At 71.0% G+C, this 22,675-nt stretch overlaps 1 protein-coding gene across 1 annotated transcript; it reads right to left on the bottom strand.

Annotated features, from left to right (window-relative positions):
• Positions 1-1,002: 1,002 nt before the first annotated feature.
• On the bottom strand, positions 1,003-21,004 carry JAG2 (jagged canonical Notch ligand 2). The gene is given in 27 exon segments (XM_062181560.1): positions 1,003-1,844; positions 1,953-2,109; positions 2,863-2,994; positions 3,168-3,416; positions 3,519-3,634; positions 3,714-3,827; positions 6,213-6,298; positions 6,370-6,397; positions 6,641-6,757; positions 7,256-7,369; positions 7,438-7,551; positions 7,628-7,741; positions 7,815-7,967; positions 8,040-8,190; positions 8,929-9,102; positions 9,267-9,313; positions 9,390-9,503; positions 9,720-9,833; positions 10,045-10,158; positions 10,740-10,859; positions 10,934-11,064; positions 12,933-12,993; positions 13,073-13,324; positions 14,222-14,279; positions 20,424-20,657; positions 20,660-20,776; positions 20,941-21,004. Coding segments are annotated over 26 exon segments (3,549 nt in total). The 5' UTR covers positions 20,765-20,776; positions 20,941-21,004; the 3' UTR covers positions 1,003-1,464.
• Between the last annotated feature and the right edge of the window lie 1,671 nt (positions 21,005-22,675).

Raw genomic sequence — 22,675 nt, 5'->3', positions numbered from 1 at the left:
AGAAAGAAAGAAAGAAAGAAAGAAAGAAAGAAAGAAAGAAAGAAAGAAAGAAAGAAAGAAAAGGAGGGAGGGAGGGAGGGAGGGAGGGAGGAAACGCTGCCAGGATCCAAGCTGAGAATCCTGCCCACTGTGCCAGCTGTCCTGCACGCGTGTTCCAGCGTGGGACGATTTGCCTTTGCTGCCACCTGGTGGCCAGGGCCACAGGTGAGGTGAGCACCACGAAGCCCCAGCCCCTCTAGGCCTTGTGCCCCCACCACGGGCACAAACCACACCTGCACCAGGGCCCAGATGTCCCCTTGTCCTCCTGGGTGCAGGCCTCACCCCGGAAGAGGAACACGCAGGCCTGTGCACACACACATCACGTGTGTTCCGAGGCTCCTCCTGGGACGCCCACGTGCCGTACCCGGGTTCCAGGTCCACTCCCACCTTGGGAGGCAGCAGTGACGGCCTCAGTGCTTGGCTCCCTGCCATCCAGCGGGGGTCCCCATGGAGTTCCTGGCCCCTGGCTGTGGCCAGGCTCAGCCCCAGCGGTTGTGGGTATTGGGGGAGTGAACCAGCGATGGAAGAACATTCTCTGTGTCTCTACCTTTCAAACAAAGATAAGTCAGTCAATTCTTACAAGGGCGGCTCAAAGAGGGACAGCCACGTGAGCTCCCTGCCGCTGTCGGGGACACCTGCCCACAAAGCCGCAGTCCAGCCTCCTCTCCTTGCTGACCACTCCTGGGCTTCGCTCAGCTTGAGCGACCCCTCTCCCGGGGTGGGGGGCACGGCTTGGGTCAGTGGGGCCTGGGTCAGCAGGACCCCCAACAGCAAGGCCAAGGCAGCTCCCGGGCCACCTGCACCAGGGCGCTGCCTACTCCCATCCCTCGCGTTGTCAAGGGGGTCCCGGGAGCCAGGCCCCTGAGCTCCATCAGGGCACCATAGGGGCTTCTTCCAGCCCCTCCCAGCCAGGGCCCCTCCCTCCCAGCCCCCCAAAGAAGAGGGAGGCAGCAAGTGTGGGCATTAAATCAAATATACAGAATGTTCCTTTAATATGTACATATTCACAGAGTGCACCTGCGGGGGAGGGGCGGGAAGGCACTTGTCACGCGCCGGAGGCCCCGCGGCCAGGGCGCGTGCGGGAAGGCCACTTCTGAAGCACAGGGGAGGTCTCTGGAGCGGGCGGTGCGGGTGCGCTGCGGGTGCGGGCAGGAGCGCATGTGGGCGGCGGCCCCGCGGGTGCCGCTCCACGGCTGCACGGCTCCGGACACCCCGGCAGGGCGTAGGAAGGTGGGTCCGCGGCAGCCGCGGCCCTGGGCCGCAGCCCCGCGTGGCTCCGCACGCTCCTTACACGAACAGCGCTTCCCGCCCGGCGTCACTAAATAATTTATACACGGGTCCAGGAACGTAGAAAATAAACATTTGTTTTTTGGTTTTGGTGGGGTTGTTTTTTTTTTTTTCTTTTTTTTACACAAAATAGAGGAACTATGCACATGGCCCGGGCGCCCGCGGGGCCTCGGGCGCGCCCCGCACGGCGCGGTTGTCCACCTTGGGGCCCGCGGCCCAGCGCGCGTCCTTGGCGGGCGAGCGCGGCAGGAACTTGTCCACCTCCAGCGCGTCCTCGTCGTCGCCGCCGCCGCCGCCCGCCCCCCGCGGCCGCGGCGCGAAGTTCTTGTGGGGGCCCGGCCGCGCGATGGGGTTGCGGATGGGGTTCAGCGGCGCCCACCGGTTGTTGGCGCCGTCCTCGCGCGGCAAGCGGCTCCGCTCCCGCTCTTTCCTGCGCTTGCGCGTCCACCAGACGCACAGTGCCACGCACGCCAGCCACAGCACGCTGAACACGCCGCACAGCACGGGCACCAGCAGGCCTGGGGGCGGGGGGCGGCGCGTGAGCGCTGGGCACGGGTGGGTGGGGCAGGACGCGGGGAGGCGGTGGGGGTGAGCGGGGCGCCACGCCGCCTGTGCACCTGCCGCACCTGTGGAGGGGCCGCCCGCGACCACGGTCTCCACCTTGACCTCGGTGACCGCCAGCAGCACCGAGCCGTTCCCGCGCTGCGTGACGGCCGCCACGATGGCGTGGGCCGCGCTCTGGATCAGGCTGCTGTCGGGCAGGTCCCGCGCGGGGCTAAAAGACTGCAGAGGGCGGGGGGAGCGCCTGGCTCGGGCGGGGCCGGGAGGCGCCAGGAGGTCTGGGGGGGGGGCAGAGGGGGCCTCCGCTTCCCGCCACCCCGTGTCACGCACCGAGAACTCCCCACCACTCCGGAACAGGGGCTGACGCCCAGCAGAGGTGGGAGGGGCTGAGCAGCACCCAGACCCTGCCTGGGGTCCCCACAGGCAGCCTGAGGAGTCTCAATGAGGGCCCAGCCCTGTTCTCAGGCTGGGGGCTTCCTCACTCGCCCGCCCCCACCCTGCCCATGACCCCCTGCACACAGCCCCTCCCCAGGATCTCCTGCCTAGAGCCCTCACACCCGCAGCCTCAGGCCAAACAGCCGGAGCCGAGACCCGGCCATCCTCAGCACAGGCTGCACCAGAGACCCCGGAACTGGTCCCACCCACTGCCCAGCAGCCTGCCAACCCCGCCCCTGCCGATGTCCGGCAGCGCCTCTGCCCACCCTCGCTCCGGCCACCACCTCGTGCACAGACGAGCTGCCCATCAGCCGCACCCCCAGGAAGCCGAGCCCTTGGGTTGCCGGTGACCCCTCAGATGCCCCCAACTCCTCCCTCTGCCCACCCTTCCCACTGACGCCTGGTGCCCAGCTCCCAGCCTGGACCCTGCTGGCCAAAGCTTCCAACAGCGTGGGCAAGCAAGGTGCCACCAGGCCCCTGTGTGTGCAGGTCACTCAGCACCCGGCCAATCCCAGCCAGGGCCCCTGGCACCGCACTCACCACAGCCACTTCCACGGCGCTGGGCCCCGAGGGGGACCGGTCACACAGCAGCACCAGCAGGCGGTCCCGGGCGACGGCCCTGGTGGCCGGCAGGGAGCGGATCCCAGAGCAGACGGTGCCCACGGTGGTGCCCTGAGCCGACACCATGCGTGAACAGGGTCAGCCGAGGACCTGGGGCTCAGGGCCCCCCTCACAGCCAGGACTGGGGCAGAGGCTGGAGGGAGAGGTGGAGGGCACAGGTGCCTGCTGCCGTGGGCGCTGTCCCCCCCAGTGCCCAGCTCGGCTCCGCCCTGGGCCCCGCTCACCTGGGGCACCTGGTCGCGGTTGAAGCGCAGTGTGAGGCGGGCGCAGTTGTTGTCAAGGTGGCCGGAGCGCGGCAGGCAGGGGGTGTGGGGCAGCAGGGGCTCCTCGGCACCACACTCCCCCCAGGCGGCGCAGGGCGGCTGCAGGCACTGGCCCTCAGCCCTCTCCCGGCACTGCTGTCCTGGCGGGCACTGGGTGTCCGGCCTGTCGGACTCGGCTGCCAGCAGGCACGGCTTCCACCCGCACCACACCTGGGACAGGCACGCGTGGGTGAGGAGGACCGAGACCGGCATGGGGGTCAGCAGGTCCTGGGCCTGCCCCCACCCCCAGGGAAGGGCAGCGCTGGCCCCCACCTTGCTGCAGTCCTGGCGGCCATCCAGGCAGCGGCAGCTGTTGCAGTCCTCCACCCAGGAGCTGCCATGTGGGAGCGGCGTGCCCCGCGACCAGCAAGATCTCCCGAACCCGACGACTGTGGGGAGAGGCAGCCTGAGGGGGGGCGGCGCCTGGGCCCTGACCTGGCCACGCCCCACAGGTCCACGCCAGCCTACCTTCCTGGCACCGAGGCCCAGCCCGGCCTGGCGGGCAGCTGCAGTGGTAGCCGTTGATCTCGTCCACACAGGTGGCCCCGTAGGCACAGGGTGAGGACTGGCACTCGTCAATGTCTGCGGGAACATACCCTTTCTCAGCAGGGCTGGCGCCCCCGGGGAGCAGCCCCTGGGCCTGCTGCGCCCCTGAGCCCTGCAGGGGGCACCCCTCTGCGGGCCGCGCCCAGAGGGCAACGGTGACGGACAGCCCAGGGCAGAAGGGCCCAGGCGAAGCTCTGACCCCAGCCCAGGGACCCCAGCCCCTCTGTGTTTCGTCACCAGGCAGGGTGTGACTGGGGCAGTGGGGGAGGGGGGAACCAAGGCTGGGGTGAGGCAGGAGGTGGCCGAGGTGCCGGGACTGGGCTGAGCCCCCACTCACTGATGCCCGGACTGGGCTGAGCCCCCCACTCACTGATGTCCGGGCCGGGCTGAGCCCCCACTCACTGAGCCCCCACTCACTGATGTCCGGGCTGGGCTGAGCCCCCACTCACTGATGTCCGGGCTGGGCTGAGCCCCCACTCACTGAGCCCCCACTCACTGATGCCCAGGCTGGGCTGAGCCCCCACTCACTGATGTCCGGGCTGGGCTGAGCCCCCACTCACTGATGCCCGGGCTGGGCTGAGCCCCCACTCACTGAGCCCCCACTCACTGATGCCCGGGCTGAGCCCCCACTCACTGAGCCCCCACTCACTGATGTCCGGGCTGAGCCCCACTCACTGAGCCCCCACTCACTGATGTCCGGGCCGGGCTGAGCCCCCACTCACTGAGCCCCCACTCACTGATGTCCGGGCCGGGCTGAGCCCCCACTCACTGAGCCCCCACTCCCTGATGTCCGGGCCGGGCTGAGCCCCCACTCACTGAGCCCCCACTCACTGATGTCCGGGCTGAGCCCCCACTCACTGAGCCCCCACTCACTGATGTCCGGGCTGGGCTGAGCCCCCACTCACTGATGCCCGGGCTGGGCTGAGCCCCCACTCACTGATGCCCGGGCTGGGCTGAGCCCCCACTCACTGAGCCCCCACTCACTGATGTCCGGGCTGGGCTGAGCCCCCACTCAATGAAGCCCGGGCTGGGCTGAGCCCCCACTCACTGAGCCCCCACTCACTGATGTCCGGGCTGAGCCCCCACTCACTGAGCCCCCACTCACTGATATCCGGGCTGAGCCCCCACTCACTGATGTCCGGGCCGGGCTGAGCCCCCACTCCCTGATGTCCGGGCCGGGCTGAGCCCCCACTCACTGAGCCCCCACTCACTGATGTCCGGGCCGGGCTGAGCCCCCACTCACTGAGCCCCCACTCACTGATGTCCGGGCCGGGCTGAGCCCCCACTCACTGATGTCCGGGCCGGGCTGAGCCCCCACTCACTGAGCCCCCACTCACTGATGTCCGGGCCGGGCTGAGCCCCCACTCACTGAGCTCCCACTCACTGATGTCCGGGCTGGGCTGAGCCCCCACTCACTGAGCCCCACTCACTGATGTCCGGGCTGGGCTGAGCCCCCACTCACTGAGCCCCCACTCACTGATGCCCGGGCTGGGCTGAGCCCCCACTCACTGATGCCCGGGCTGGGCTGAGCCCCCACTCACTGAGCCCCCACTCACTGATGCCCGGGCTGGGCTGAGCCCCCACTCACTGATGCCCGGGCTGGGCTGAGCCCCCACTCACTGATGTCCGGGCTGGGCTGAGCCCCCACTCACTGAGCCCCCACTCACTGATGCCCGGGCTGGGCTGAGCCCCCACTCACTGATGCCCGGGCTGGGCTGAGCCCCCACTCACTGAGCCCCCACTCACTGATGCCCGGGCTGAGCCCCCACTCACTGAGCCCCCACTCACTGATGTCCGGGCTGGGCTGAGCCCTCACTCACTGAGCCCCCACTCACTGATGTCCGGGCTGGGCTGAGCCCCCACTCACTGATGCCCGGGCTGGACTGAGCCCCCACTCACTGAGCCCCCACTCACTGATGTCCGGGCTGGGCTGAGCCCTCACTCACTGAGCCCCCACTCACTGATGTCCGGGCTGGGCTGAGCCCCCACTCACTGATGCCCGGGCTGGACTGAGCCCCCACTCACTGAGCCCCCACTCATTGATGTCCGGGCCGGGCTGAGCCCCCACTCATTGAGCCCCCACTCACTGATGCCCGGGCTGGGCTGAGCCCCCCACTCACTGATGCCCGGGCTGGACTGAGCCCCCACTCACTGAGCCCCCACTCACTGATGTCCGGGCTGGGCTGAGCCCCCACTCACTGATGTCCGGGCTGGGCTGAGCCCCCACTCACTGATGTCCCCACTCACTGATGTCCGGGCTGGGCTGAGCCCCCACTCACTGATGTCCGGGCTGGGCTGAGCCCCCCACTCACCGAGCCCCCACTCACTGATGCCCGGGCTGGGCTGAGACCCCACTCACTGAGCCCCCACTCACTGATGCCCGGGCTGGGCTGAGCCCCCACTCACTGAGCCCCCACTCACTGATGCGGCAGTCGGGACCCGCGAAGCCCGGTGCACACTCGCAGCGGAACCAGTTGACGCCGTCCACGCAGATGCCACCGTTGTAGCTGTGGGGCACGGGCGTCAGGCGAGCCCCAGCCCCAGGCCCAGCCCCGCCCACTGCCAAAGCTGCACTCACCACGGCAGGGGGTTGCAGTCGTTGGTGTCTGGGTTGAGAGAGGACAGAGGGGCGGTTGGTACAGCCTCCCTGCTTGGAGCCTCTGGCTGGGGATGGGGCAGGGGAGCTCAGTGCAGGGCGAGTAGCCACAGGTCCGGTCTGGGAGACCCATGGGTGGGGTGGGGGGCTTGGGGTGTCACCCTGGGGGAGAGTTGTGAGGGGTGGACAGGTAGGGGCAGGTCCTGGGTGGAGCGGGTGACTGGGCAGGGAGAAGAGCCCCCCGCCCTCTCACTGTGAGTGCAGGTGCGGCCCTCCCAGCCGTCTCGGCAGATGCAGGAGAAGGAGTCGCCGCTGCCCACGCAGGTGCCCCCGTTCACACAGGGGTTAGGGAAGCAGCTGCTGTTCTTGGCTGTGGGGGGGGGGGAGGCGTTCACCTGGTGCCACGCCCACCCCACAGGGCGCAGATGCAGTGGGGGAGCATTGGGGCTCCTCACCCCCTCAGGGGGCATGGACAGAAGGGGCTGTCAGGGCTCCTCACCCCCTCAGGGGCACAAATGGAGTGGGGGGCCATCGGGGTGCCTCATCCCCCAAAGGGCACGGATGGAACAGGGGGGTCATTGGGGCTCCCCATCCCCCCCACAGGGCACGGATGGAGCAGGGGCGGTGGCTCCTCATCCCCCACAGGGCACGGATGGAGCAGAGGGGTCATCGGGGCTCCCTTCCCCCAACGGAGCACGGATGGAGCAGGGGGGTCATCGGGGCTCCCCATCCCCCCACGGGGCACGGATGGAGCAGCGGGGGTCATCGGGGCTCCCTTCCCCCAACGGGGCACGGATGGAGCAGGGGGGTCATCGGGGCTCCCCATCCCCCCACGGGGCACGGACGGAGCAGGGGCGGCGGCTCTCACCCACGGCGCAGGTGCTGCCCTTCCAGCCCGGGGGGCAGGCGCAGCGGAAGGTGTCGCCGCTGTCATAGCAGGTGCCCCCGTTGCTGCAGGTGTAGGCGTCGCACTGGAACTCGCCTGCGGGCACATGGCTGTCAGCGGGCGGCCGCCTGGCGAGGCCCCGCCCCCCACGCCCCGGCGCTCACGCGAGTGGCAGGTCTTGCCCTTCCAGCCGTCGTCGCAGACGCAGTAGAAGTCGTTGACCAGGTCATAGCAGCGGCCGCGGCTGTGGCACGGGTCGGGGAGGCAGTCGTTGGGATCTGGGGGCGAGGCTGAGGGTCAGCGGGGGTGGGGCGGGGCGGGGGGCCTGTGGCCGCGCCCTGGCGCCGCACTCACTGGTGTCACAGAGCTCCCCCTCCCAGCCGCTCGGGCAGAAGCAGCGGAAGGCGTCCACCTCGTCGATGCACGTGCCGCCATTGTGGCAGGGCTGGCCCAGGCAGTCGTCGATGTCTGCGGGGGAGGCCGGTGAGCCGGGCGCACGGGCTGCGGGTCCCCAGGTGGGCCCGGCCCCCGCCCCACTCACTCTCGTGGCAGTAGGTGCCTGTGAAGCCGCTGTCGCAGACGCACGAGAAGCTGCCCCCGGGCTGGCTGACGCAGTGTCCGTGGGGGCCGCACACGCCGGGGGGTGCCAAGCCGGGCGCCCCAGGCCCCACCTCAAACCCGCAGCCGTCCACCACTGTGGCAGACAGGGGCAGGAGTCAGGACCGCCCCCGCCGGGCCCCCGCCCCCGCCCGGCCGCACCGCACACCTCTGCAGGCCCCGCCCGGGCACGGCTCCCTGGGCACCGAGCAGTTCTTGCCAGCGAAGTCCTCGGGGCACGCGCAGTAGTAGTCGCCGTCCAGGCTGTAGCAGCGAGCCCCGTTGTGGCAGGGACTGGGCTCGCACACGTCCACAGTCACCTGCGCCGCGGGGAGTGCACCTGTCAGGGGCCGCCCCCGGCCCTGCCCCCGCGTCCAGGCAAAGGCAGGCCCCTGTCAGCCCCAGCCCGGGCACTGCAACCGCCCCCACCCCACGGCCGTCCAGGCCCTGGCCGCTGGACGGAAACACCTGTGAGCCCAGGCCTCCTCCCGACGCCCTCGCCGCCACTACAGCCCAGCTTCCTCTGCCTCCCAAGGGCTGCATCCGGCCTCGGCCCCTCCCGCCGGCAGGAAGGCCACCTCCTGTCCCCCACCCCCGCCAGGCCACCCTGGAAGCCAAGGCTGTGGGTCCCCCAGAGCCAGCCACCTCCACGCTCCCTCTGCCAAAAGCCAAGTCGGCTGCACGGAGAGGTGGGGAGGTGAGGTGGACCCACCCTCCGTGCACAAACACCTCCCCCCACGTCCCCAGGGGCTGCCCACCTGCCCAGCCATCAGGGCCACTTGTGCTCCAGCTGCTGATGGCCTGGGCAGACGGGGCTCCCCCCACACCAGGAGGGGCTCCCTGATGGCCTGGGCAGACGGGGCTCCCCCCACACCAGGAGGGGCTCCCTGATGGCCTGGGCAGACGGGGCTCCCCCCACACCAGGAGGGGCTCCCTGGGCAGCACCCCCCCGGCCCAGCCAGGCGCCCAAGCTCTCCAAGCCCAGAGCCAGCTCTGGGACGTTCTGTGGGGTCAGCTGCTGGTCACTTGAGCCGGTGCCCCCCGCCCCCAGGCCTCACCTCGCAGAGGGACCCAGAGAGGCCGCTGGGGCAGTGGCAGTGGAAGCCGTCCCCCAGGTCCTCGCAGAGGCCACCGCCGTGGCAGGGGCTGCTGGCGCAGGCGTCCCGCTGCAGCTCACAGTGCTGGCCCCAGAAGCCGCGTGGACACACACACTGGTAGCCATTCACCAGGTCCTGCCGGGTGGGGGGCTGGGTGAGCCTCCCGCAGTGTCCCGGGCCCTGCACCAGCCCCTGCCAGCCCCCTGCCACCCCTCCTCCCGGGACCCCACTGGCCCCCGTCCCTGGTCCCAGCCCCCATTGCTCCCTCCTACCCGGCCCCCGGCCCACCCCCCGCTCACCTTGCAGGTGCCGCCGTGCTGACACTGGCCGCGGCAGTCGTTCACGTCTAGGGCACAGGAGTGGGGTGTCGGGGTGCCCTGTGCGCCCCAGCCCCGCCCTGGCGCCCCCCACCCCATACTGACTGATGTGGCAGTTGGCGCCCTTCCAGCCCGGGAGGCAATCGCAGTAATAGCCGCCAATCAGGTTTTTGCAAGACAAAGCGTTAAGACAAGGCCGCCCTTCGCACTCATTGGCGTCTGTGGACGAGACAGGGGCAGCTGGGGAGCCCTTGGGCCGGGCCCTGGGCCCCGCGCGTGGCGCCCACAGCCCAGCAGCCCATGCACATGCACACACGGCACGGCAGCCCCACGCGTGGCGCCCACAGCCCAGCAGCCCACATACATGCACCCGCGGCACGGCAGCCCCACGCGTGGCGCCCGCAGCCCACGCACACGCGGACCCGGGACCCTTACCCAGCTGGCAGGTGGCCCCCACCCACTGCTCCGGGCAGATGCACTCAAAGCCGTCCACTCGGTCCACACAGGTGCCACCCGCCGCACACGGGTTCGAGGCACACTCATCAATGTCTGTGGACAGAGAGGCCGGAGGCTGTGGCCAGGGGCGTGGCAGCCTGGCCCATGGGCATGGCCAGGGGGAGAGCCTGGCTCCCACACGGGTCCCCCACCAGAAGCAGGACCACGCGCAGGGTCTCGTGCCACCCGTCCCTGGGCCAGACCGGCCCCTCCCCAGAGCCCTCAGGTGCCAGGCCAAGCCCCCAAGCAAGGGCCCAGCACTCACCCAAGGCACAGGTGGGCCCGCTCCAGCCCGATGGGCACTGGCACTCGAAGCCGGACGGCACCTCGTGGCAGGAGCCCCCATTGGCACACGGGTTGGAGGCACAGGCGTGTTCCGCTACGAACCAGAGCAGGGGAAGGTGGGGGGATGGCAGCTGCCCCTCCTCCCTGACCCACGAGCCCCCAACGCCAGGGGTGCTGGGGTCACGGGGGGGGTGCTGGGTCGCAAGATGGGGGTGCCAGGGTCACAGGGCCAGGTCACGGGGGCATGCAGTACTGGGATCACAGGACAGGGGGTGCCGGGGTTACAGGGTCAGAGAGGGGTCACAGGGCAGGGGGTGCCGGGGTCACAGGGTGAGGGTGCCAGGGTCATAGTGGAGGGTTACAGGGCAAGAGATGCCAGGGTCACAGGATGGGGGGTGCCGGGGTCACGGGGTGGGGGGTTGCAGAGGTCACATGGTAGGGGGTGCCGGGGTCACGGGGTGGGGGTTGCTCGGGTCATGGGCGGGGGTGCCGGATTCACAGCGCAGGGGTGCTGGGGTCACGGGGCAGGGTGCCAGGTCATAGATTGGGGGGTTCCGGGGTCACAGTGCGGGGGTGCCGGGTCACAGAGCGGGGTCACAGGGCGGGGGGTTCCGGGGTCACAGCACAGGGGTGCCGGGTCACGGGCGGGGTGCCGGGTCACGGGCCCTGTCATACCCCGCTCGCAGTTCTTGCCCGTGTAGCCCTCGGGGCAGGTGCAGTGGTACTGGTCGGGCTCCGCATTGATGCAGGTGCCCCCGTTGGTACAGGGTTGGTGGCTGCCGCAGTAGTTCAGGTCTGGGGGCGGAGTGGCGCTCAGGGCCACAGCCCGGCCCCCCGCCCCCAGCCCCCGCCTCCCCCGCCCCCGCTACCTTTGTCACACAGCAGGCCGCCCCAGTTGGTCTCACAGTTGCACTGCCAGGGCTCCACACAGCTGCCGTGCACGCAGCCAGGGTAGGGGACGCACTCGTCACAGAAGCGCCCCTGCCAGCCGTAGCTGCACCTGGGGGCCGGGGGCGGGGCCTGGTGAGCCCCACGGGGTGAAGGCCCCGCCGGCCGGCCCCGCGGTCACGGGCATTCCCGGCCACTGGCCGAGGCTGGTCAGCCCAGCTGTCCCGTCACTCCTCCCCGAGCTATTTTGGGACTCACCCCGAGCTGGGCCCCAGGAACAGGCGCCGGGGAAGGAAGGCCCTGCAGGGACCCCAGGGCTGCAAGCACAGTGTGGATATGCCAGGGCCACCCTGGCCAGGCAGCCCAGGCTCTGGGAGGCCAGCAGGCTATCAGGAGGGCCTGAGCCCCGCCCTGGCCGTGTGACCCAGGCCATGGTACAGGACCTCACCTCAGCGCAAGGGCAGCCTGGGGGGGGGGCGCGCCTGAAAAATGGCCCCCAGGGGTGCCATGGCCCCCAGGCCTGGCTCTGCCCTGCGTGCCAGCCGGCGTCCCCTCTGGAAGTCGTGGAGTTGGGCCAGTGGCCCCAACAGGGAGAGCCTGGGGTCCCCCAGGGACACCCCAGGGCTCGCTGGCTGCCCGCCCGGCCTGCATAGGGCTCCAGGGACCCCTTCCCGAAGGCTGACGCCCTGTGGACGGCACCGACGTCCAGGCCGCGTCACTTCCACACCGGCACCCACCACCCGGGTTTATTTTTGTCAAAGGAAAGAGGCAGGGCCCTTCCCTTCCTGAGCCGCCCGGGGCCACGCAGCCAGCATCGTGGCCGGCCCCGCGGCCGGCACCAGCCCCGGGCCCAGCTCACCCCGGCTCGGGAGGGGGAAAGCCAAGGCTGGGTCCAGCCCAGACGCTCAGGCCCCCCACCTTGTATCCCCATAGGGAGTCCTCCCTCCAGGTGACAGGGACACAGGCTCAGGGTGGGGCCGTGACGCCTCAGGTCACCGCCAGGGAGCGCCACAGCCGGGCTCAGAGCCCAGACCTCGGGGGTCCCAGGGGTGTGCTCCCAGCCCTGGGTGGGGCAGCCCTGCCACGCCCCCCCCAGCCCAGCAGCTCCAGGGGCCCTGGGAGGGCAGCAGGAAGGCCTGGCCATCTCCTCTCTGTAGCAGCATCCGGTGGGGGGGGCACTGCCCCCGAAACCCAGGCCCAGCGCTGCCGGGAGCAGCCGCCGCGGCCACCGCCAGGCTTCCTGACCCTGGCCTCCCTGCAGGTAGCCCGGCAGCCGTCCACCCCCTCCAGGCTGCCTGGCTCTCCTGCCGCAGCTCCTGTGCCGGGGTCTGCTCCCAGCCCCCAGGGCCGCTCCACTACACAGGCCAGACGGCCCACCCCAGGGACTGGGCCTTCTCGGCCCATAACCACGTCTCGCACCCTGGATGCGGCTCCCTGGGCCCACCCAGGGCCAGGCCACGCCCTGCTCGCACCCCGCCCAGACCGTCTCTGCTCCCAACCTTGGCCCCGGCACCTCTGGCTTCCCGTTCCTTAGGTCTCTGCTCACTGGGCAGAGGGGCAGCCCCGGCCCTTTTCCCCACCAGCTGACCCCTGACCCCCAGCTGCCAGGTTCCCCATCTCCTTGTCTCCTCCGGCCCCAGCTGCTCCCCGGCCCATGTCCCCCTGACGCATGCCAGGACCACGGACCTCACTCTGCTGTCCCCAGGGGGTGGCCCTCGGCCCCATCCCACCTGCCCACCACCCCTGCCTCCTCCACTGCTCAGGGTCCTTCCTGGCCCCCCCACCCCTGCGTCCAGCCCACCGGCCAGTCCACAGGCCGCCCCTCCCCCCAGAGCATGCACGTCCCACGCGGCCAACACTGCCAGTGGCTTCCGGCCTGCAGGCCTCTGCTCTCCGGTGGGCTGAACGCTGGCCGCCAGACACGCCCTGCACTCAGAGGACGCCAGCGCCGGGCAGGGGTGAGGGCGGCACGGGACTCACCTGCACTCCCCAGGCACAGCACATCCCCCGTGGAGCAAATTACACCCTTGTTTACACACAGCTGCGAACAGAGGAGCAAAGAGAGGCGTCGCCACGGCCCGGGCGAGGCTGGGCGCCCGCCGCCCCCCGCAGGCCCTCACCTTCCTTGCACTCCTTGCCCATCCAGCCGTCCATGCAGGCCTTGTTGCCGTACTGGTCGCAGCCGTAGTGGCCGAAGAAGTCGTCGCGGGGCCGGCAGAACTTGTTGCAGGTGGCGCTGTAGTAGTTGTCGTCACAGCGCACCCGGATCTGCAGCTCCAGCTGGGCCACGTGCCCACTGAAGTGCAGGCTCTTCCAGCGGTCCTCGGGGTTGATCATGCCGGCGTGCGACACCCGCTCGATCAGCAGCTCCTCTGGGGGGCGGCAGAGTCAGTGGCGCCCCCCCCCCCACGGACTCTGTAGGGGCCAGGCACAGCGGGACGCAGGGACGCTGGCCGGGATGCTGGGCCCAGGGGAGGCCTGGCTGGGGCGGGAGCCAGGCCCCGGGCTCTGCCGGGAAGGTCTGGGTGCCAGCTGCCTGCCCACAGCGTGGCGTGGCCAGCCCTGGTATCCCGGGACCCCTGAAGCCCGGTGTGGCCCTGGTAACCGCTTGGCTGGGCCCCGCCTTCGCGGAAGCCCCGGTGATGCTAGGACAGGTTCTCCACAGTGAAGACTCAGCAACACCCCCCACCCCGAGAGCCCACCCCCCCGGGGCCCTGCTCTGGCCTGGCGCCAGCCCCTCCCCAGAGAACTCTGGCCTCTCTGCTTCTCCCTGGCATGACCCTGTGTGCCCCACAGCTCCAGACCCCACCCCACCAGCATCCCCAGCCGTGATTGGCAGCTCCGTCCATCAGCTCCTCTCCTGCCCCCAGCCCCCAGCCTGTGCCCTGGAGGCAGCGGGTCCCTGACCGGAGCCCACTGCTCCCCAGACAGCAGGCTCTGCATAGCCTTGGGGCCCATGGGGCAGGAAACTCCTGCCTTTGCTGACCCAGGGCCCTGCAGACCCCAGCAGGGGCAGCAGCTGGGGAGCCTGGGGCAGGATCCGCCAGGGGAGGGGCCCCAGCCCTGCATCCCTGACAGGGCCAGCGGCAGAGTGACCGGAGACGCTGCTCCTGCCTGGGTGTGCGGCTCAGCCCAGCGCTGCCGCCCGGGAGCCCGGGCACCGCGGGACCTCTCACGCAACCCTCTGGGCAGAGGAAGACTTCCCCAGCACAGGAAACCCTCGTCCCCGAGGCCCTCGGCAGGGGCACCCCCGCCCAGAGCTCACTCACCATCGGGGGTGGTCTCGTTGTCCCAGTCCCAGGCTTCCACAATCAGTGTGAAGGAGCGCTGTGGACAGGAGGCGCGGTCAGCAGCCTGCAGGTGCGCCGAACACACAGCCCTGGGCCCCTCCGGCCCGATGAGAGGACCCCCACCACCTCTCTGCTCCATCCGAGGACCCCCTCCCCGCTCCATCCGAGGACCCCCACCCCTCTGCTCCATCCGAGGACCCCCTCCCCACTCCATCCGAGGACCCCCACCCCTCTGCTCCATCTGAGGACCCCCACCCCCCCCGCTCCATCTGAGAACCCCGCTCCCACCCCTCTGCTCCATCTGAGGACCCCCACCTCCCCCGCTCCATCCGAGGACTCCCACCCCTCTGCTCTGAGGACCCCCCACCCCTCTGCTCCATCCGAGGACCCCCTCCCCACTCCATCCGAGGACCCCCACCCCTCTGCTCCATCCGAGGACCCCCTCCCCGCTCCATCCGAGGACCCCTTCCCCGCTCCATCCGAGGACCCCCTCCCCTCTGCTCCATCCGAGGACCCCCTCCCCACTCCATCCGAGGACCCCCACCCCTCTGCTCCATCCGAGGACCCCCTCCCCTCTGCTCCATCTGAGGACCCCCTCCCCACTCCATCCGAGGACCCCCTCCCCTCTGCTCCATCTGAGGACCCCCTCCCCACTCCATCCGAGGACCCCCTCCCCTCTGCTCCATCTGAGGACCCCCTCCCCACTCCATCCGAGGACCCCCTCCCCCTGCTCCATCTGAGGACCCCCTCCCCACTCCATCCGAGGACCCCCACCCCTCTGCTCCATCCGAGGACCCCCTCCCCTCTGCTCCATCTGAGGACCCCCTCCCCACTCCATCCGAGGACCCCCTCCCCACTCCATCCGAGGACCCCCTCCCCTCTGCTCCATCTGAGGACCCCCTCCCCACTCCATCCGAGGACCCCCTCCCCTCTGCTCCATCCGAGGACCCCCTCCCCACTCCATCCGAGGACCCCTTCCCCGCTCCATCCGAGGACCCCCACCCCTCTGCTCCATCCGAGGACCCCCTCCCCGCTCCATCCGAGGACCCCCACCCCTCTGCTCCATCTGAGGACCCCCTCCCCGCTCCATCCGAGGACCCCCTCCCCACTCCATCCGAAGACCCCCACTCCTCTGCTCTATCTGAGGACCCCCTCCCCGCTCCATCCAAGGACCCCCACCCCTCTGCTCCATCCGAGGACCCCCTCCCTGCTCCATCCGAGGACCCCCACCCCGCTGCTCCATCCGAGGACCCCCTCCCCACTCCATCCGAGGACCCCCACCCCTCTGCTCCATCTGAGGACCCCCTCCCCGCTCCATCCGAGGACCCCCACCCCTCTGCTCCATCTGAGGACCCCCTCCCCGCTCCATCCGAGGACCCCCACCCCTCTGCTCTATCTGAGGACCCCCTCCCTGCTCCATCTGAGGACCCCCACCCCCGCTGCTCCATCTGAGGACCCTGCCCCACCCCTCTGCTCCATCCGAGGACCCCCCCCCGCTCCATCTGAGGACCCCCACCCCCCCGCTCCATCTGAGAACCCCGCTCCCACCCCTCTGCTCCATCCGAGGACCCCCACCCCTCTGCTCCATCCGAGGACCCCCACCCCCGCTGCTCCATCTGAGGACCCTGCCCCACCCCTCTGCTCCATCCGAGGACCCCCCCCCCCGCTCCATCTGAGAACCCCACCCCCACCCCTCTGCTCCAAGGACCCCCCCCGCTGCTCCACCCAAGGACCCCGCCCCACCCCTCTGCTCCATCCGAGGACCCCCCCATCCATCCGAGAGCCCCACCCCCACCCCTCTGCTCCATCCGAGGACCCCCCCATGCTCCTCCTTGGCAGTGCCCCTTGGAGGCTCATAGGCTGAGCTCCTCATCTGGGGCCCCTGAGCCCCTGTGCAGCCTGCCCTGAGCTAGTTCAAGTCAGCATGGACGGAAGGGAGAGCCATGAGCTGGGTGGCACAGACAGGGCCCAGTGGGCAGCCTGGGTCCCCAGCGTTCCCAGGGGATGTCCCTTGGCGCTTCACGGGGGTCTGACCCACCAGAGGGGATGCGGGATGCGGGATGCAGGGCTCCGGCCTAGGCCCTCCCTGCCACCAGGAGCACGGAGGCTGCCATTGAGAAACCCGGACAGGTGAAGCCCATACACCGGCCTCCACCCTCGGGCTAGGAACCAGGGCTGGGGGCAGGGTGGAACTGAGGACCAAGAGGCCAAGAGGCCCAGGGCCTCCCCAGCACAGCCTCCACTCCAGTGGCCGCCCCTCCCAGGATGGTCTGGCCCGGGGCCCCTAGGCCATGGGATGCGGTGACACAGCCGCCCCCACCCCTGCAGCACAGGGCCCCAGGGGCCACGCTCCTGGCCCTCAGTGCCCCTCCTTGCAGCCCCTGTATCCTAGCTGTACAGGGGAACGCAAGGGCCCCCACCGGCCACCCTGGGCCACATCTGGCCTGGGACAGGACTGGCCTTCGCCAGGGCCTCCTGGAAAGCTGGTGGTCCCACTCCCCAGCCCCTCCCTGCCCAAGCACATTCAGAGCTCTGCACACTACTCCCATCCCCGGACCCTCTGCCAGGCCCCCACCCCATGCCTACCGCCCCTCAAATGGGCGTCCTGGGACCCACATGCAGCCAGGAACCAGGCTTGTAAGTGGGAGTCCCCGGCACCCAGCCCCCTGGGGCTCTCAACATGTCTCCCTAAACCCAGGCCCCCTGCCACCCACCTCCTCCGGGGGCCCCTCCCAGCTGTCCACAGCACCATACCCAGAACTGAGCCAGGGCACCTGCCCCAAGGCTCAGGGCTGGGTGGGCACTCCCAAGGCCCCGCCCACCTGCCCCCCCCCCCGGCCCTGGCTCTTTCCCAGACCCCACTTGTCCACTCCTTCACTGAGCCACACACTGAGCACACAGCATCTTGGCCACTGGGAGCCCTCAGCCTCAGCACGGGGCAGGGAGGGGAAGCATCGCGAGCTTTCGCGGAAGGTGGCATGGGGGCCAGCAGGGAGCCCCGGAGCTGCAAGAGCCAGGGCTGTGGACAGGGACAGGGGCACTGGAGGAGGGTCACAGGCCCCCGCCCAGACCTTGTCACCCACAGTCAGCAAAACAGGTGGCTGCTGGGGGGGGTTAACAGCCACTAGGGCCAGAGCAGGGCCTGGAGGCCAAGACCACCAGCCAGGGCTTGGCCGCTCTGGCCACAGGGCGGGCAGACAGGATCCCGGCCGACCTCGGCCTCCCGGCAACCACACCTGGGCTTCAGGGCGAGCAGGGAGCTCCTCCTGGCTCCCAGGAAACCCCCGCCAGCTGCCCAGGTAGGATTACTGCTACCTTCACCCAAGCCCAGGGCTCCGGTTACCTGCTCCCGCGGGGACGTGCGCCTGCCCGCCCGCCAGCTGGGCTCCCTGCACCTGGACGGCAGGAAGTCACCCAGAGGGAACCTGAGCCAGTGGGTGGGGCACACCTGCACCCCTCGCCCACCTGCCAGGTCGTCCAGCACCCCGCCGGGGCCGGCTCCAGGACCCAGGCCGCTTCCTGCCAGGTGGCTGCTGCCTAGGACCGAGTTCTGTCAGCGGAGTCCCCACAGAGCACGAGGGAATCCAGGGGCCTCCCGCCCACCGTCTCTGCAAGCTGCGCTCCACCTGCTCACGGCCCCGGCCAAAGATACCCAGCAGGCAGGGGTCAGAGCGGCCCCACTCACGCCCTCCCCAGCGCCCCAGCCCAGCCCCCCGCGGAGCAGATGCATTTCCTGAAACTCGATAGGAGAGGCCCAGGCTGCCTCCGCCATTGTCACCAGAGACAGAGGAAGAGCCCCCAGGGCCACACGGGGAGCAGCCGGGACCCTGCATGCGGGCTGCAGGCAGACATTGGCCAGGGCCTGGCCCGGTGCGCACCCGCCCCCGGCATCTCCTCACAGGACCTAAGTAGGCTCCGGGGGAAGGACCAGCCGTGGCCCGGGATGAGACGTCCAGCCTCCTTCCCACCAGCCCTGGACCCAGCCTGCCTCCTGAGCGCTCTCCCACTGGGCAGCTCATCCTATCCAGACCCGTCCCCATCTTGGACTGCGGGCTCACACGGCTAAGCCAGTTAAGGCAGGTGGATGCCTTGGCAGCCTGCGGCCCCAAAGCTGGGGCAGCTCTGTCCATGCCCCACCAGGCCCCTCCCCTACCACCCTGAGCACAGCCCCCACGGACCTGTCCGCGGGGCTGCCACAGCCAAAACATCAATGGTGAAGTCAGCCCAGCTGCCCCAGGAACCACGGTGGCCTCTGGCACCCCAGGTCTGCCCCAGGCCCGGCTCTGGCATTCTCTGGAGCCCTCAGCCACAGGTCAGGGAGATACGCCAGACCCCAGGCAGGGCTCACAGGCCGCAGAGGGTGGGCGTGCAGGGCAGGCCCAGCTCCTCTCCCTCTGGGCAGAGCCCTGGTTGCCCAGGTCACAGCCAGGTGCTATACCTGGACCCGCCACACAGGAGACCCAAGGGAAAGTTCCTACTCCCCCAGTGGGGCCCTTCCTTCAGCCCCCTGGACCCCCCGGACGCCGGGGCCTGGAGAGGAAGAGCAGCCATTGCCCCGGAGGATGGCCTGCGAGACCCTGAGCCTGCCCACTCAGGGAGCCAAGCTGGACTCCAACAAAGAGCCACGACATGTACATTCCAGAGACCCCAGCCCATCAGGGCAGAGGGCCCAGCCGGCGGAGACTGTGGGTGGGAGTGGGGGCCGGGGGCGGGAGGGCCCCAGGCTCCCTTGCTCATGACCCTGCTCCTCCCCAGGGAGCCCGTGAGTCGGAGCTGGGCCCCAGAGGACCGGTGCCCGCTCTCCGGGCTGAGGCCACAGCCTGGTCCCCAGGGCACCTGGACACAGTCTCTGCTTCTGCAGTCACGGCACCTGGGTTCCAAACGGGCCCCAGCCTGCAGGACGGAGCCGGACCCTCGGCAAACCAGGGCGGCATGGCCGAGAGGCTGCTGGGGATGGGGCGGAAATACCAGGGTGTTGGCATCAGCGGCTCGAGGGGAGGAGGGAGGCCGGAGCTGCCCCCAGACATGCTTTCCCCATGGCCCCGCCCCCCCATCCCGGGGCTGCCCGGGGACCCATCGCCCGGCCTCTGAGGAAGGCAGGGGCCTGCCCCGTCCCGTCCCCCGCCGCGCAGCCCGCCACATTCCTCCAGGGCCTCCCTGCCCCCACGCCACTGCTGCCAGTTCCAGAAGAAAACACATCCCCAGGTAGCGATTTGGAGCCTCGCCGCCTGATGACAGGCTTGGGCCCTGCTCGGGCCTGCCCGCCGCGCCGCGGGGGCGAGGGCCTGCCCTCCTCTAACTGCCTGGTCCCTCCCCGCTCCAGCACAGGGGGCGCGGGGTCAGGGGGCACCAGGCCGGGCACTCAGGGTGGGCAGGGGCAGGGGCAAGGCTGTCCGGCCAGCTTAGAGCTAGAGAAGCTGCACCAGGGTGCCCCAAAGCCTTGGCCCAGCTGCTAGGCCCAGCCTCTTGCCAGGACCAGGATGCCCGGCTGGCCACTCCTGTGCAGCCCGCAGGCCGGGTCAGAAGACCCTCTTGCCCCCTACCCGTGCCCCCACCCAGCCGCAGGCCTGTAACACCCAGCAGGGAAAAACCACAGAACAGACCCAAGTACCCGCACCCCCGCAGCACCTGCGGCGGCCTCCGAGCCAAGACCCTTCACCACCCCTGCCCCCCGGAACAGGCCCTCGAAGAGGGAAAGCCACACAAGCGACTCAGAGGGCCACGCCGACGGGGCCCACCCACTCTCGCCCTGGGGGATCTGGGCCCAGCCATAGACACCTTGACCAGCACGGACCAGACCTTCCCGGACCCAGATCCTAAGCCCCCCCCCCCCCATCCAGGAAACTGCAGGCGGGCACAGGCCCCTGGCCCGGGACGGCTGCGCCAGGACCTGCCCGGGACCAGCCCCAGCACGCGCGGCGCACATGCCTCGCCCGGGGCCTCGCGCGCCTCCCCGCCCAGACAGACACGCGCGGGGCGACGCAGGCACACGCCAGGGGCCGCCGCCCCGCCCCGCCGCGACCCCGCGCGCCCACGTGGCCCGGCTCGCCCCAGGCCCACGAAGCACGCGCCCCCGCGGCCCGCGGCGCGGCGCCCCCTACCGGCCCCGCCCCGTCTGGGCCCGCGCCGGGCCGGGCCGCAGGTGCTGGAGCGGCGGCGGCGGGGGAGAGGGCGCACGTACCGGCCAGGCGAACTGGAAGGGGATGACGACGAGGCCCGGCTCCTGGTCGCCGCTGGCCCGGGCCCGCGCGCGCGCTCGGTCCCCCGCAGCGCCCGCCGGCGGCAGGTAGAAGGAGTTGCCGCCCAGCACGGGCGTGGCGCCGTGGCCGTAGTTGCAGGGCCCCGTGGGCGTCACCTTGGCCTGGTACTCCTTCAGGCACACGCGCACGTACGTGTCGCACTCGTCCCGGCCGCAGCGCCCCCCGCGCGCGTCGTCCGGCCGTCGCCGTCACAGCAGGCGCCGCTCAGCAGCTCCCCGTTCGCGTTCCGCAGCGCGCTCAGCTGCAGCTCGAAATAGCCCATGGGCCGCGCCGCCTAAAAATAAGGCAGCGGGGAGCGAGGGAGGCGCGGGCCGGGGTCGCGCGCCGGGGAACGGGCCCCACCGCGGCGCGCAGCCGCCAGCACGCCCTCCCGAGGCTGCGCCCCGAGGGGCGGCCCGGTGCGCCCCGTCCGCGCCCGCGCCGCCGCGCCCCGCTCACCTGCACGCAGAGCGCCAGCAGCAGCAGCAGCCGCCGGGGCAGTCGCCCCCGGCCGCGCGCCGCATCGCCGCCTCGACCGCCGCCGCCGCCGCTGCCGCCGCCGCCGCCGCCGCCTGCGCCCGGTCCGGGCCGCCGCGCCGGCCTCCCTGCGCCCGCCCGCGCGCCCGCCTCCGAGCGCGGCGGCGGAGGGGCGGCGGCGGCGCGGGCGGGGTCGAGCGCCGCGCCGCGCGCGGGCCTGGGCGGCGGGGGGCGGCGGCGGCGGCGGCTCCGGCTCGCTGGCGGCCGCGCTCGGCGGCCCGGCCCGGCTCCCACCCGGCGGCGGCGGCGGCGGCGGCGGCGGCGGCGAGTCCCGGCCTCGGCTCTGCGCGCCCGCGTTCCCGGCACCGCAGCCAACAAGTTCGGGACGAGACTGACAGCTCGCTCGCCCATTCGTCACCCGCGCACCTGCATATGCATGAGGGGGAGGGGCCGCGCCGTGGGGTGGGGCCGCGGGGGGGGCGCCGGGGGCGCCCCTGGCTTTGAAGGCGGCGGAGGGCGCCGCCCGGCAGCGCCCAGGCGGCGGGGGCGCAGGGCTGCGAGGTCAGCGGGGCCGCCCGCGCGCCCCCGCCCGCGCCCGGCGCCGCACACGGCCTCGCCCCGGCCCGCGTTCCCGCCGGGTGTCAGGAGCCGGGGGTGGGGCGGCCCCCCGGGGTCACCGCCGCGGTCCCCTCCCATTCGTGCGCCTCTGCGGCGCTCCCGGCTCCCGGGGGAGACACCGCCCTCAGCGCACAGCTCCGCGCGCGGCCCGGCCCCTCCTGCGCGCCCCCTCCCCGAGGACTCGCCCCCGCCCCGCGCCGGCTGCAGGGGGCGCTGCTCCCCTCCGACGCTGGCCCCGCGCGGCTCGCCGCTGCCTTGCCTTCCGCTAGGCGCCGGCGCAGCCGCTGCTGTACAAACGCTGCTGCGGGGGTCGGGGCCCCAGGCCGGGGGTGGCGTCCCGGAGAGCACCGCGGCCCCCACCTAATGGCGTCCCCTCCCTCGGGGTCCCCCAAGGGCCCCTCCTCTGGAGAGCAGGTCCGTTGCAGGACAGAGCTCAGAGGCCTCCTTGGTGGTCAGAGACCCCCACTCGGGTTAGCGGTTTGGCTCCAGGCGCCCCGCGGGCCGTTCCTCTGCAGGTGTCCGTGGCGAGGACAGGGGGGCTCTGGAAGGCCCCCTGGAAGAGGAGGACTTTGGGGTTGGAGGTGTGGCAGGAGCCAGCAGCAATTCTCTCACTGCTGCCCTGTCCCCACGACCCAGGAGTCCCTGGCGCCCACCCCCTCGGCTCTGCTGCCCCAGGGAGCACCCACCCAGCAGAGCCCCTGTGGGCCCTGAGGCTGGAGGGCGGGTGCCGCCACACACGGAGACCTCCACCACCAAGTCAAAGACGCGGGGCTGCTCCTTCCTGGGGGTGGGTTTCAGGACCTGTGGTGACGGCACTGCCACCCGAATCAGTCCCTAGGTGGACGCAGCCCCTGCCCACCCTCTAGAAGCAACCGGCCTCGTCCAAGGCAGACTGGGCCAGAAGGGAATCCCTAGCACCTGGGGAGGGCGCAGGCCGGCCAAGCCAGGCCCAGGCCAGCAGCTCAGCCCAGGGAGGGGCGCGGTGGCCAGGCCTGGTCTTGCTGCAAGACTATTGTCACAGCAAGCTGGTGACACGTTCCCAGAGACCCCTGGCTGCAGGCAGGGGAGGGGTGTGGGGCCCTGCCTCAGTGCAGAGGGG

Source organism: Lepus europaeus, chromosome 22 (genome assembly GCF_033115175.1).
Source record: "Lepus europaeus isolate LE1 chromosome 22, mLepTim1.pri, whole genome shotgun sequence".
Lineage (NCBI taxonomy): Eukaryota > Metazoa > Chordata > Mammalia > Lagomorpha > Leporidae > Lepus > Lepus europaeus.
This window is presented reverse-complemented; position numbering and strand designations above follow the sequence as displayed.